The sequence below is a fragment of the Meleagris gallopavo genome, chromosome 6, assembly GCF_905368555.1.
Source record: "Meleagris gallopavo chromosome 6, MGAL_WU_HG_1.1, whole genome shotgun sequence".
Lineage (NCBI taxonomy): Eukaryota > Metazoa > Chordata > Aves > Galliformes > Phasianidae > Meleagris > Meleagris gallopavo.
In genome coordinates, this window is record NC_139409.1 from 3,951,873 (window position 1) to 3,966,193 (window position 14,321).

The window sequence follows — 14,321 nt, forward strand, 5'->3', positions numbered from 1 at the left end:
GTTATCGTTTAACTCTTGTAAAACAATGCAGAGTTGCTAAAGCTAAAGGTACCGTGGTAAATTATTAAGTAAGATGTCAGCAGAATAGAAACCCCACCCCACGCTATTTCCGCATTTTTTTCCAAAACTCTGACTCCTTTTAAATGGGTGCCACTTTGTGGGGGCTTTTAAGTGACTGCCATTGCTGAAAGGGCATCCAGATAGTGACCCTGAGGACAGGACACGTCCACACGTCTGACCATCTCTTCTCCAACGCTGTCCCATACTCAATAGAAAGGCTGCTGAAAATACTCTGTTTTCAGAAGTGATCCATTTTTTTAACCTAACAACAGTGTAACACATAAATGTACAGGAACAAATTCACTGGAGCACAAAGGACAAAACCAAGCGCTCTGTCCACGTGGCAGGAGCTTTGAGATGTTCAGTGCTAGAGGCCAGCCTCCCATAAGATGCTGGGCACAGGCTCCCAAATAACGAGGCAATGATTTTGTGAGTTGTTGCTTATTACCCCTACAGCCAGAAAATCCAAACCTTTCTACCCCAACCAGTAAATCAGCACTCAAGTTTTCTTACTAAAACTTCCGTGAAATTATTTTGCATGCAAAATCACCCACAGTTACGAAAATATGTCAGTGTTTTGATCAAAAACTTCCCAGCTTTCAGTGCAGCAGAGCTGAAATCTGAGCTTACAGATGAATAATGGGGTTTGGATACATCCACCTGTACACAAAACAAAGGCTGGAGGGGATGAAAGAGCTGCTAAACTTCCATTCCTCTGCTTTTCTTATCTATTCAGTAGGGACGATGCCTTTCAGAACAAATGTTTCACTCTCATGCTCAGCCTTCCAGGGATTTCTTCTTAAATAACACCAAGTTGAAAAACCACAACTTCCATAAATTTAAAAAATATCCCACAGGTAGCTTTTGAAATGTAACAGGGAGTAATTACTGGCGAAACAGTAGAAAAGTTCTCCTTGCTTTAATGTTTTACAGGCAGCAAACGCTCCACGGAATGCTGCTGTGAGTGTTGTGCAGCTCAGGGTAGGCAACAGATGCTCACTCTGAGCCTTCAGCAGAGATGAATGAACACTCCTGCAGCTTTCGTACCACCGTGGCAGCACACGCAGTAAGTTCAATCAGAGCAGAAATGGTCCTACCACATCAAAAATTATCAGAAGCACCATTCTGCCAGTCACTCACTGGGGTATTAGCAAGTGTTCCTATCCCTGGAGTTTTTCTCCTTTCCCCTAACATTAATTGGGCCACACACAACGAAACTCATTTTTTCCCCAGATGAAATCCTTAAATATGTGCTTTATCACAGTGCAGGAAGCAGAATATCCCTACGCCTGATCAGCTGTGTGCAGTTGCATCAGCAGTGCCAGGCATGATCCTTTCCCTCCAGACTTCATCGCTGCCCCTGGGACACCCCAGGAAAACACTGGATTTGTATGTGAAGATGCCTTGTGCTGCTTCTCACGAAAGCTTCTCGAGACTTGGGTCCAGATAAAATCCGTTAGTGAAGGTAACTACACACATCTCAGGAGCAAAACAGGAGAAGGAATAAATTTCACTCACCTCATTTTCTTCTTCTCTATTGCAATCCAGCCGAGAAAACATGCAAAAGAAAACAGAAAGAAGGCGTAAACATCAGGCAGAAACAAGAACACACCCGCAAGCAAAAAGGGCTGCACAGGTAGCCCCGTGCCACTGGTGTCACCTGTCCTGCTGTCACCCACTGCACAGGGACACAGCAGTGGTGAGAAGCTCAGAGCCCTGGGTGCTGGCACTTCTGCAAACCCTCTGAGAGCAAACGGCAAGCACAATGCTGGTGGCTGGCGTGGCAGCCAGGAATCATTTCAACAGAGGCGATGTCGCAAAGATAATGCAGATATCAGTCTGGAAAACCAGGTGGAGTTTAGTGTTTTCCTTAGGAGGTGGGAAATAGTTTGTTGCATTGTCTTTCTAAGTTCACCAACACTTTGACAAGCAGCCCAATGAACACCTTACTGCTGTGCTGCTCTGCCCACCAGCCCCAGCTAACACGTACCACACTGCTCAGAATTCCCAAATACAGCTCCTTGGCATTCAGCCTCTCCCCAATAAGCTGGTGCTGGGCACTGCCTTGGAGAGCATCAGTGAATTTTTTCCTTAAGGAAACTACATGGAACAATACAAAAGTTTCCTGCCCATTGCTCAGTGGTTACTGACACGGCTTAATAATAAAAACTCATCTGACTTTGGTATTTCCTCCTCAAAAGCACACTGTAACCTCTCTATTTGCACACAGGCAGCCTTTTCCCTCTATATCCTACAAATACAGAGGAAGTTTTCAACAGGACCTTTGCTAAATTTAATGAGCTTCTGGCTCATAATTCGGTATTGCTGCGCTGACACGGTCCAAGTTATTGCACAGAAAGGCTCACAGATTGGCTCTCAGGCATCAGTTACTGCAAGAACCAATTTCTGGGTTAGTGCAGCCCTGCAGGGACCCTACGCAACGACAGCACGGCAGCAACCAGGTATGTCCCCATTTCAGCAATTATCAGCAAACAGAATTAGGAGCAACCTCCTCAAAGACCTATCACCAGCAGCAGTATCACCAAGCTCATGTGCAAATGATAAAGCTTAGTAATAGGTAATAAATTATTCTTACAGCAGCAGCAACTGGGCTTTTTATTGAGGAAACACGAACCGTGAGTTTAAAGGAGCTGTGGGAAACACGAAGGGCACAGCTATGATTTAGTGGGGTTGGGAACACTGTGAACTCAGCACAGAGCAATGCAGAAGGCAGAAGTCCTTTTAGAACAGCACAATGATGTGAATTAGTGTCCCAAAGGCTTCGTTTTTAGGATCACAGGAAAAGAGGAGCTGAAGTGGGAATTTCCAAACCCTTCCAAGCCTTTCCAAGTTCCCTTGCAACCTAAGCCATTCTATGATTCTACAATCAAGACTTTTGGGACACCGTTGCTCTTGATGTTCATATATTCTGAGTTACATGTGAGCGTTGAAGGGTGAGGACAGCACTGAGGTCAAGCACAGCCAGGATCCAACACGAAAATCTCCATTGCATCAGTAACCAAATGCACTGTGACACAGCTCAGGAGCAAGCAGAAATGACTCTCTGCACTTAAACCACAGATGTAAAGCAGGTATATGCTGGGAGATGGGTAACAGAGCTCAGTATTTGCTATCCCAGAGAAGATGTGGATGCCCCATCTCTGGAGGTGCTGAAGGCCAGGCTGAACGGCGCCCTGGCAGCCTGACCTGGCGTGTGATCTAGTGACTGGCAACACTGCCTATGGCAAGGGGGTTGGGACTCAATCATCTCAGAGGTCCCTTCCAACCCAAGCCATTCTATGATTCTATGACAAAGGTAAAGGAATTAACAACCCATTTTTGCTCCTCTTGCTGGAAAACTGCACAAAACCAGCATTAAGACGCTGGCAAGGACACAGAGCTTTTAGTTCAAGCAGAAATTTCTTCCTCTGTCTTGTGATAGTACTGCAGAAGAGGCAGCAGTGTTGCAGAGAGAAGGAAGCTCTCTATCCAGCCTCTTCCCCTCCCATCAACTGCTTTGGGACAGCAGGGTGGGAGCGCAGCGCTGAGATGCACTGAGATGGAGCAGAGCTACAGGCTACTGTCTTAGAGCCAGAATTCGGCCAGAGAAGCCCAGCTGATGACAGCAGACAGCTGGAGGAAGGACAAAGCAGAATGAGGTGCTGTATGAATGAAGCTGCTTGTTTCAGGAGAGAACAGAGCACGTAGGAGTGGGGCAGGCATTACGTTACCAGCGGTGGGTTCTGTGCAAACACTGGGCAGTATTTCAGGCACCACTCCCTCCCTGCAGGCTGCAGGTCACGTTTCCATGTCCTGCCTCTTCCTTTGCCCCGGATCAAACACATAAATAGATTTCCAAAATTAGGCAACGTGTCACTCCTTGCTCAGGAACCAAAGTGCAGTTTCAAAGAGTAACTGTGCTACACCTGATTGACCACCAATAAGTGATGGGTTTGCAAGCATCTCAAATGCACAGTGCAAGCAAAACCCAAATCCCCACATCATGCTCAAGGGTCTGCACCTTGTCCTGGGCATGAGAATAGAAAATAAAGGTATACGCAAGGGTTTATCACAGTATCATACAATCATGCAAGTTGGAAAAGACCACAAAGATCACCAAGTCCCGCTGTGAACCCACTCCCACAGTCATTAAAGTTGGAAAACACCTCTGGTCCAACATCTCTGGTTTGTCCTGAGTACAGCAATAAGAAATAAAGGTGTATTTTTCTTCTGAGGTTCAGCACCTCTGAGGTGCCTGAATGGGCTTTTATGAATGAGACTGCTCTCCTTGCGGTGCAACCCCCAGCAGGACCTCCTATGCTACAAAAGCAAACAAATAAAATGCCCTCAGGGTTACGAACTCTGCATGACAAACACTGGGTTAAGACAAAACTTTTCCTCACCTCCCACATGCCCCTTTTTTTCTTTTTTTTTTTCTTTTTCTTTTTTCTCTCTTATTTTTTAAGACAGAAAATAGGCAGTCTAAAGCTCTTTTTATCTAAGCATCTGCAGGGCTAACCATCCTGGAAGAGCTAAAAGCCTCCCCCTGTGCTCTCAGCACCCGTAGCTCCAGGCTGTCCATTTGCAAGCGTTAGCGCTGGGCCATCTCAAAGCCTACCTGGTTGACAATTACTTTCTTTTCTTAGGGAAATAAAATGCAAAACCCAAATCCCCGACCTGGGCACTCAGCAGGAGGAAATGCAGCCCCTAAATTGCAGTCTCAAAATGCAAAATCCCAGCCTCAAAATGCAAAATCCCATTGTAGCCTCCAGATCCTTGCTCACCAGGTATGGTAACAGTGCAGGCAGCACAATGAGGCCAGAACTTGCCTGGAAACTCCTCATTCCAGCAGGACGGTGATGCCAAAGATGAAATCTCCAGGCCAAACCACAGCTACAGCTCTGCACAGGACACAACACTGCTGCTGGCACAGCTGAACTCAAATAGTTCCATAAAACCTTATAGGTCTGAAGCATCAGCACACGCTTGGTTTATTAACCTCTAATACATCCAGCTAGGGATTAAAAACTAGGACAAATTAGGAGCAGTCTCTGCATTAACTGAAACAAATATGGTGCTCAATTACTGCCAGCTCTTTTGTAGCACTGCGCTTTTCGTTCCCACGTGTCCCTGCTTCCATTAATATTACACCACTGGGTAACGTCCGACTGCAGAAAAGCAGGCAGTTAACAGCCAGCTCCTTCCTCCAAATAAACCTCTTGGAGGAACAGCTAAAGCACATCCAGAAGGGAAGGAAAAAAAATAAAATAAAATAAAAATCAAACCTTTTATTTGAACAGAAGCTTGAAACCAAGCCAATCCGTGCAGAAAATGAGGTCAGTGCAGCTGTAGGCATGGACCTGTCCCCTGCTCTCATCCCTGCCTCCCCAGCCCTGCTCTTACTGCTTCCACGATGCTGTGACTCTGCGGTTTTGTACTCTTGTTTTCTGTTTGGATGCTGCTGCATGTGGTCGGGGGCACGAACCACTTTTCCTGTCCTGAAATATGAAAAATCACCGAGAATTCACCAGGCCAGGTGCACCAGAATCCCATAACATAAAGACATGACACAGATGATGGAAGCTCCTCCATGTCGCCCAAAGAGAAGCAGGTCCAGGAGGTGCCCACTCACAGTATGACGGAATCATAAAGGTGGGAAAAGACCTCTGAGACCCCCAAGTCCAACCCAGCCCACCCCCACCATGCCCACTGATCGTGTCTCTCAGTGCCACATCTCCACGGGTCTTCAAGGACGGCGACTGCATCACCTTCCCAGGCAGCCTGAACCAATGCACTAGCACTCTTTCAGAGAACAAATTGTTCCTAATATCCAACCTGAACACCTCCTGTGTTAGCAATGCCAGCACGTTTTAGAGAATCTATGAACTTTTCCTTTAGGAATTAGACCCAGCAGAGAAGAAAACAATTCCCAGCATTCTCCAGCTTAATAAAAGAACCTAGGTTCCTGCTTCTGCCCCCAAATCCACTCTGGAGCCACTGAGCTCACAGCCCCATCTCTGCCCACTGCATTCAGCACAGGATACACCTAAAGAATTCAAGTGTTAAAGTTTTACACCGTGACGGCAATCATCACAGGCGATGCTGTTCCCTGGCAGCAGTCTGAAGGATCACCAAGAGCAGTGTACAGGGAGGGGTTAATCACCACGTGGATGGCAACAAAAGGGTGGGGAGGCAATGGGGTAAGGTGTTGAGGGGCAAGCTTTGCTCTCAGCCACAAAAAGAGGGTGTGAGCCCACAGCTTCACCCTAAAATGAGGCATCTGTGCAGTATGTGGGAGCACCTGTCCTTGAGAAGCCTCCTGCTCCCAGAGCAGGGAAAGAGGGATCTGTTAGCAGCGTTTAGTTGGCATCCTCATCAGCAGAACTAACTGGGATCTCTGTTAGATAATCCCTGAAGCAGAATCACCTCCTTGGAACAGTTAGCAGGTAGCACACGCTGCAAGGAAAGGCAATGTTTTCAGCATGCAGTTGCGTTTTCCCAAAGTGATGCAATTAACTCCGAAAACGTGAGCGTCCCCAGGCAGTGAGTCCGTCCTCCAAGCACAGTGCCTGTCTGTTCACCAAGCATGATGCAAGTCTGTCCATCCAGGGCTGCCTCCAAGCAGGTGGTCTGTCCATCCAGGGCTGCCAAAGTTTCCTTTGCCCCCATCCCACCTCTCCCACACCCACGCTCCCCAGCACCCAGCCATTCTCTGCCAGCCCTCAGGCAGATTCACTGCCCTGCCACAACCAGGAGCACGTTCCTTCCCCCAGCACAGAAGCTGAGCTCCTGTTGCACACCTCTCCCCAACACTCCCGCATAGCAGAGGGTAAAAGCTCGGAGATCCTAAGCTGCATCCCACCCAGAAAAGCAGCAAACACCTCAGCACCCCAGTGCAAGCCAACAGAAGTGCCCTCTGATTTCATTCACAATACAGAAGAAACCAGTGAGAGCCATGCGCTGGGCAGGATAGAAAGGCTGGCTAAGCACGTGCTGAAATGATCTGCTTTCACTGAGTTAAAAGATGCTAGATAATAGGAAATAAACCGCAGTGTGTAAATCCTGCTTAAATAAAGTCACTACATCTCACTCCTGAGCACCATCAGCACAAAACTCAACCCCACAGCTTCCCTAGAGAGCCCTGCTGCAGCAGAGGAGGGTGAGGAACCTGAAATTTAAAAAAATAATTAAAAAAAATAAGCCAAGCTCAAACTTCTGTGCACACTTACACTCACTGCTACCGGCTGCACTGTCGGCTGGCATCGCAGAGTCAGCAGCGTGGGCACCAGGCAGGGCTCAGCACTGACCGAGCAGCTCCACTGCACCTCACTGCAATGAGGGCTGGGTGCTAAAAGGGGGAAAAAAAAACAAAAAGGAAAGGCGGCCCCTCCCCTAGAAGGCCGGCTTCTGGGGCAGCCCCGCCAGCAGGGGCTTCTACCCCTGCTCCTGCTCCTCCTCCTCCTCCTCTTCTTCTTTCCCCCACTGGAGGGCTCGTAGACCTCGAGGAGCTATTTGCAGGCATCCAGGTGCTGCTTCCCATGCATGCACTTCACCTGCAGGGAGCTCAGCAGGGCCAGTACATCCATCCTTCCCATCTACAGTCACCACATCCCCACCTGAAGTCATCCTATCCCTACCTGAGGTTGCCAGCACGGCATCCTATAGCCACAAGTGCCATGAGGCGAGCAGAGCCTGGTGCAACAGGCTGTCTTTATCACCAAAAATATCTCACAGGTAAATATCTAGCTCTGGTGGCACACAGACTGTGCTTGCAAAAGCCTGCAGCAAGTCCCACTCCCCAGACCAGCTGGTGGTAAAGCTCCGAGGTGCCTGAAATAAAGGAGAAAGCTCAACTGCTCAGCACAAATGAGACATCACATGCTAAGTTTGGCCAGGCTTCATCTCACACATCAGCAACTGAAGTACCTACATCTGAACTGCATGTCACTGCAATCCATCCTGCCACAGCAGGCACACTCTGGGTGCAATTCTGCCTCTTTCGAGTGTGTGCTGCAGAATGATTGTGCTGTGGCTCTGCTGATGGTGCTGGCAGATCCCCTAGCACCAAACCTGCCTGGTGGAACTTCATCAGATGCAAACATTAATGCTGCCAACACACAGGTGCAGGCAGAGAAATGCCACCTGTGATTTTCAGAGTGGAAATACATCATCTTATTGCTCCCTTACATCCAAAAGCAGAACCAGCATGAGCCTCCTCTCCTGGCAAAACATCTGTGCTCACCTCAAACCAGAACCATATGTGATGAGGAGGTGCTTTCCAGCGTGCAGGTGTCCCTAACCTCAGCAGTGATGGCGTTCTGCAGGAAAAATGTCAGCCCTTACCACACTGTGTGTCCCACATTGCTCGTTTTCCTTGCACTGAAAGCCACGTCAGTTCCAGCCCTCCCTTCTCCATTTCACCAATCTCCATCCCATCACACACTGAGCACATCTCCCTCCAGATGGAGAGCCTCTCCTGAGCGACGTCTTCTGTTTGCACATGGGGTCCAAAGGGTAGAAATCACATCTCTTGCCCCGCAGCCCAAAAAACCTGTTGTTTCAGTGATAGCTAAAATACTGCCATACATGAGACAAGCTTAAGTGGACACTCCAACTTGGAATCCCTACCATATTTATTTCCTATGCCATTATAGATGAAGCTTAATCGTCAATGACAAAACCTGCCCAGCAGGTTAAGTCAGCAGCGAAAGACACCTTGAAAGCCACTCTCCTGCTCTAGGAAGGGCCACCAATTCAACAAAAGAAAAGAAAAACAAACTCTTGAAGAACTGAAGGCTGTAAATCAAACCGGTGGGAATAACCTGAGTGCAGCACAGAGAAGGAAGTATGGCCATAACCTGCAGCCCTCCAACTGCTCCCACTGCCAGCAGCATCACAGCTGGTTGCTGTAGCGATGACAAACACAAGCCAGAGCAGATAAACATAACCTGCATCCTCCTCAGAACAGAAACTGGCAATAGAAACATAAGCTGGAAGTGAGCTGCTCCAGCCACCTCCAAACATGCAGCTCTGAAGTTCTCCTGGCAGAGGAAGAAGCACAAAGAATGGCTTTCCATTAATCCAGGAAGACGCAAACGTCTGCGGATGCATTTCAAACCTGAAGGCACTCATGCAGCAGTCACACGGTGCTTTAGGAGCTGTAAAACCCTTTAGTACAGCCACAGATCAACTGCTTGCAGTCCTGGGAATGGCACTGAACCCACTGCACACAGCAGGGTTTGCAGGGACGTGGCTGCAGAAGAGCTCAGCTATTCCTCCCTCCTCTCCCCAGACTTACCGCTGCCTCCTCCTTCTCCTCTCACTTTATTATTTCCATCAATTTCTTCTTTATTACAGTTTCTATTTCACTTCATCCTCAGATTCTGCCCTCTGGACAGTTTTCACCATGAGCTGGAGCCCTGCAATTGATCCCAAGAGAATAAAACCTGGTGGTGAGAGGCACCTGCAGGGACGGGGCACCTTCTGGAGAGGCCAAAGAACCATCAGAAGGCAAAAAATCACACAATCCATTGCAGCAAGCATCCTACCAAACAGACAGAAAGAACAGAGCCAGACTTCTGTCTTCTCCAGGCTCCTTCTCAGAGAAACCAACCCTTCTGGTCAACAAAACTGAAAAGAAAGGAGTGTTTGGGACAGCATAAAACAAATAACTAAAGACACCAATCACAGCAGTGGGGTTGGAAATTGATGATCCTTGGGGTCCCTTCCAACCCAAGCCAATCTATGATTCCAAAGTCAGTCTCTGTCCAACACATGCACAAGGATGATATATTTAGCACTCCACTAACATTCTCCAACACAGGACATTGCAGTGACAGCCACGTCACATGTCCATTTTTAAGCGTGCTTTCTTTGACCTGCTCCAAGGGAAATATTAAATTGCACAGGGCAAGAATTAAAAAGAAAAAAATTAATTATGCCAACCAAACTACCTGAAAGTCTTCTCAATCCAACACCAGGGTTCTGGGTCTCCTCCCCGAGCTGTCACCTAGCTGCAGTATGCATGGGAGCTGAGCTCAGATTCTAGTTCAAGAGCATTTAATTATCCACACGTGTGCAGGTGACTAAAGGTGCACGGGACTGTTTTGAAATAGAGATGTACTGCTGGGTAGCCTGCAGCTGCTGCTGCTCCCTGTTTCACACCTTTGCAGCAGAACATCCCGAGGCTGTGGGTCTCCATCTCATCCACACGTACTGCTCCATGCAGAGCAGCTTCATCCACATCTGGTCTGTCCCTGAGCAGCACTGCTCACCCACAGCCCTCACACAGACAGCCTGGAAACTCACAGGAAAGGAGCATTTCCAGCACGCTCATCCTGCCAACTCCACACAGGCAAAACACACTATTCCTGTTTATAGGAATCTGAATTGGCTGAAAACACAGGAGCCTCAACTGACCACAGCCAAAGCGTGCTGGTGGTTTTTCTTTTTCACTGTCCCTGAAGTTACACCTGAGGAACAAAGACAAGGCAAGAGCCAAAAGATCCTCAGAAATCACACATCTAGGTCATATAACCTCTAATGACAGTGCTGTTCCTCCTGGCTCGCGTTCAACCCAGCAACTCAGCATCAACTCAACAGGTTGGCGACCCTGCCCATAGCAGGCAGGTTGAAACTAGACGGTCACTGTGGTCCCTTTCAACCCAGGCCATTCTATGATTCTACGATTCCCAGACCTGCTGGAGCTCAGGGAGCAATGGGACAACACTCTCAGACACAGGGATTGGGTGGTGCTGCATGGAGCCACGAGCTGGGTCTGGTGATCCTGTGGGTCCCCTTCCAACTCGAGATGCTGTGTGACCGTATGGTTCTATCGCTCTATGGGCACTCCTGCTGTCCCCTCTGCCCCGTAGGCAGCCCTACAGACAGCACAGGGCCACACAACATGCACAACCAGCTGTCTTTTCGGCAGGTAGATCTGAATACTTAAAAAGCATTATTCCATAAATAAGCTGACTTTTCAAACTCACACATAATGCATTGATTCATAAGCGCATCACTTAAAAACTCTCTCCCACACCCAGACAGCAAAACCCAAGCTCCTCCTTCACTACTCTCAATTTTCTATCCTGTGAGACCAACATTAGTCTCCTCCATACAGGAAATGCAGGTGTAAACCCAAGCCCCCAGCTCCCCTATCAGCTTCCCGATGGATTACAGCACACCTGAAGACTTAGGTTTGGATATTTAACCACATTTTCCCCATTTGTCTGCCAGCAGCATCTGCCCAGCGCTGAGAGTACGGAGGTCACCGACTGTTCTCCCCAGAGAGAAGCAGAAAATAGAACCCTACTGCCTATGGGAAGCAAAAAAACACAAACTAATCAAGTCCCAAATTAGAATCACAGAATCATTAAGGTTGAAAAAGACCTCCGAGATCACCAGTTCCTCACCATGCCCACTGACCACATCCCTCAGTGCCACATCCCCACTGTTCTGGAACATCCCCAGGGACGGGCAGCCTGTGCCACTGCATCAGCACTCACTGCTCTTTCTGCCCACAAACAGCCAAAGGCCTGAGCGTCTGCAACTGTGACATAGCAACAGCCACAATAAAACCCTGAAATTTCAGACTGTTTGGATTCATTTCAGGTACACTGATAAAACCGTTTCGGTGTGCAAACAACAAGCCCTGGCCCTGCCAAACCACCTGGACTAGTGTCCTCTGTCCCCAAGTGCCACCAGCCTCACAGCGTCTGCCTGCAGTGGCTGAGGACAGCATCACCCTAAGAGGAGCTGACTTCAAGTTGGTGATGCCTATCTGTAGGAGAAAGGAAAACAAGAGATGGGTGACACCTCTGCAGCACGGTGAGGACATCCACAGGACTGAGAGTAACTCACATCACCTCACACGACAGCAGCCCCATAAAGTGTCTCTCTCCACTTGGCTTTTTGATGGCATGCTGGGACCAATTTCCATCTCTGGATCAGCTGTGCACCCAACAGTGCACCCAACACCACTCCAACACAACCAATGTCCACATGGTCAATTCTGGCACCAGGGCAACAGGGAGAGGCCCTGGCAATGCTGCCCAAACAGCTGTGGTGTCCCATTCCATCCCTGGAGGTATGCAGTGTCAGGCTGGACAGGGTCCTGGGCAGCCTCAGCTGGTGGGGGCAGCCAGTGCACAGCAGGGGGTTGGAGCTGGATGATATTTTAGGTCCCTTCCAACCCAAACCATTCCATGATTCTAAGATGCCATGATTCCTGACCCCACGAGGGGCTGCCAGAGCTGCTCATGATGAACCCGGATCCCATTAGCCAAGCAAATGCCCCGGTGCCAGCTGACCAGAACCTCACTGCTACCATCAAGACTCCATCACTCACCATCAGCATGCACTCAACGCATCACCTCGCCAGCCATCCAGTTCCTACCCCAGCAGCTTTCACCTCATGCATCTAGCACAAAGTACAAACACCCCAACGCCTCCTGATGGCTTTCAAGGTCTCAACCCGGAATAATTACCCCAAAAACCTCCACATTGAGTTTGTTCCACGAGGAGCTCTTCTGTAAAGAAGCTGTTAAACAAATGGCTCTGGCTTCTCCAAGCAGCCCACATCTGCAATGCACGGGGATGGTTTTAGGTGAGAAGCAAAGGTGTCCTAGAACCGACCTGCAGCACTACGCTTGGTTTGACACCAAACGTCACATGTCTCTCCGGCCTCTGGGGACAGCATTCCATTCACTCTAAAGCACTCCAAAATGCAAAACACCTAAAGTTAAAATTCGTTGCCTAATAGTAGACCACTTGAAAGCAAGAGCACCTCTCTGGGCTGCTAAGAACCAGGAAAGCTCACAACAACCACAAGCGTGGTGCCCACCTCCTTTCTTGCTTCTTCTCCCAGTGCACGGTCATGGGAGAACCCCAAGAACCACAGCCAGCAAAATCCAACCCCAACTCAACATGAAACCTTCTGTCTCTCCCTAATTTTAGCTGACTCAAATGCAGACATCACTCAGCCAGGCATTGTTTCAGCCAAAATAGATCCAGAGGGTGGTGAGGCACTGGAACAGGTTGCCCAAGGAGGTTGTGGATGCCCCATCCCTGCAGGCATTCAAGGCCAGGCTGGATGTGGCTCTGGGCAGCCTGGGCTGCTGGTTGGCGACCTGCACACAGCAGGGGGTTGGAACTGGATGAGCATTGTGGTCCTTTTCAACCCAGGCCATTCTGTGATTCTATGATTCAGAACAGGATTGCGGTGCCCACTGCGAATTTTTTCTCCCACCTCACAGTTGTGCCTTGCTAGAACCCCAAGAACCAGAACTAGCGAATCCAACCCCAAACCAAGACAAACTCCCCCAGCTCTCCCTAATTTTAAGGGACTCTAATGAGGGCATCGCTCAGCTGGGCATCATTTCAGCGCAAAGAGACCCTCAGCCACTCAAGGTGGGCAGGCACCCGGGCTTTTTGCTCTGCTGTCCTTGCCCACAGTGCCATTCCCAGCTCTACACATCAGCACAGGATGCCTGTACCGAGTGCTCCCCTCCTTCCAGCCTGGAGCTAAGCACCCATCAGCACCGCTGCAAACACATTTGCACGGAGCACCCTGATCCTGCAAGGAAGAAGGCTAAAAAATGCAAAAATATCGTTCAGAAACAAGAAAGAAAAAAAAAAAGGAAAAAGGAGACACTGCTACCAAGTACTGAACCACTCCGTGGGACGCAGCAATAAAACCGTGACGTGGGGAGCGGCTCCCCGGTGGGGAATGCACAGACACAAGGCAGCTCCCCTCCTCCTCCCAGCGCGGCTCGGTGACCTCTTCCTGCTGTCAGGAAATGGGGTGAGGGCTGAAGGGACAAAAAGCGCAGAGCTCGGGCCCCGTTACACCCGCACACCAACCAGAAGGCCCCGCCGGAGGCCCGGGACACGTCCGCACCGCACCGCCCCGGCCTCCTCGGCCCAGGCCCCGCCGCGTGGCCCCGCCGCCCGCACCCCGCCAAGGCCGCGCCGTCCCCGTTCCCTCCCGCCGCTCCGTTCCGCCCCGCCGCCTCGCGCTCCCCGCCCGGCCTCCCCCTCGCCGGCGCCCGGCCGCGGCGCTCACGCAAGGCCGGGGATGCGCGGCCTACCGCCTCCCCGCGGGGCGCGGAGCCCCGGCAGGCCGCAGGCCGCGCTTACTCCGGGGTCGGGTGCTCCGGGTCGTAGAAGTCCCCCATGGTGGGACGGGCGACGTCGCGGGGTCGGGAGGGCAGCGCGGCCCCTCCCGCGGGCAGGGCCGGGCCGGGAGCCCCTCTCCGCCC

At 50.0% G+C, this 14,321-nt stretch overlaps 1 protein-coding gene across 1 annotated transcript in view; it reads right to left on the reverse strand.

Moving 5' to 3' along the window:
• Positions 1–14,321, reverse strand: part of SETD2 (SET domain containing 2, histone lysine methyltransferase) — a 54,311-nt gene extending 39,990 nt beyond the window's left edge. The window contains exons 1-2 of the mRNA XM_085226918.1: positions 14,200–14,321; positions 1,579–1,594 (exon numbers count right to left, since the gene is read on the reverse strand). Coding sequence (XP_085083044.1) covers positions 1,579–1,594; positions 14,200–14,237 — 54 coding nt within the window. The 5' untranslated portion in view covers positions 14,238–14,321. The remainder of the gene's footprint in view (positions 1–1,578; positions 1,595–14,199) is intronic.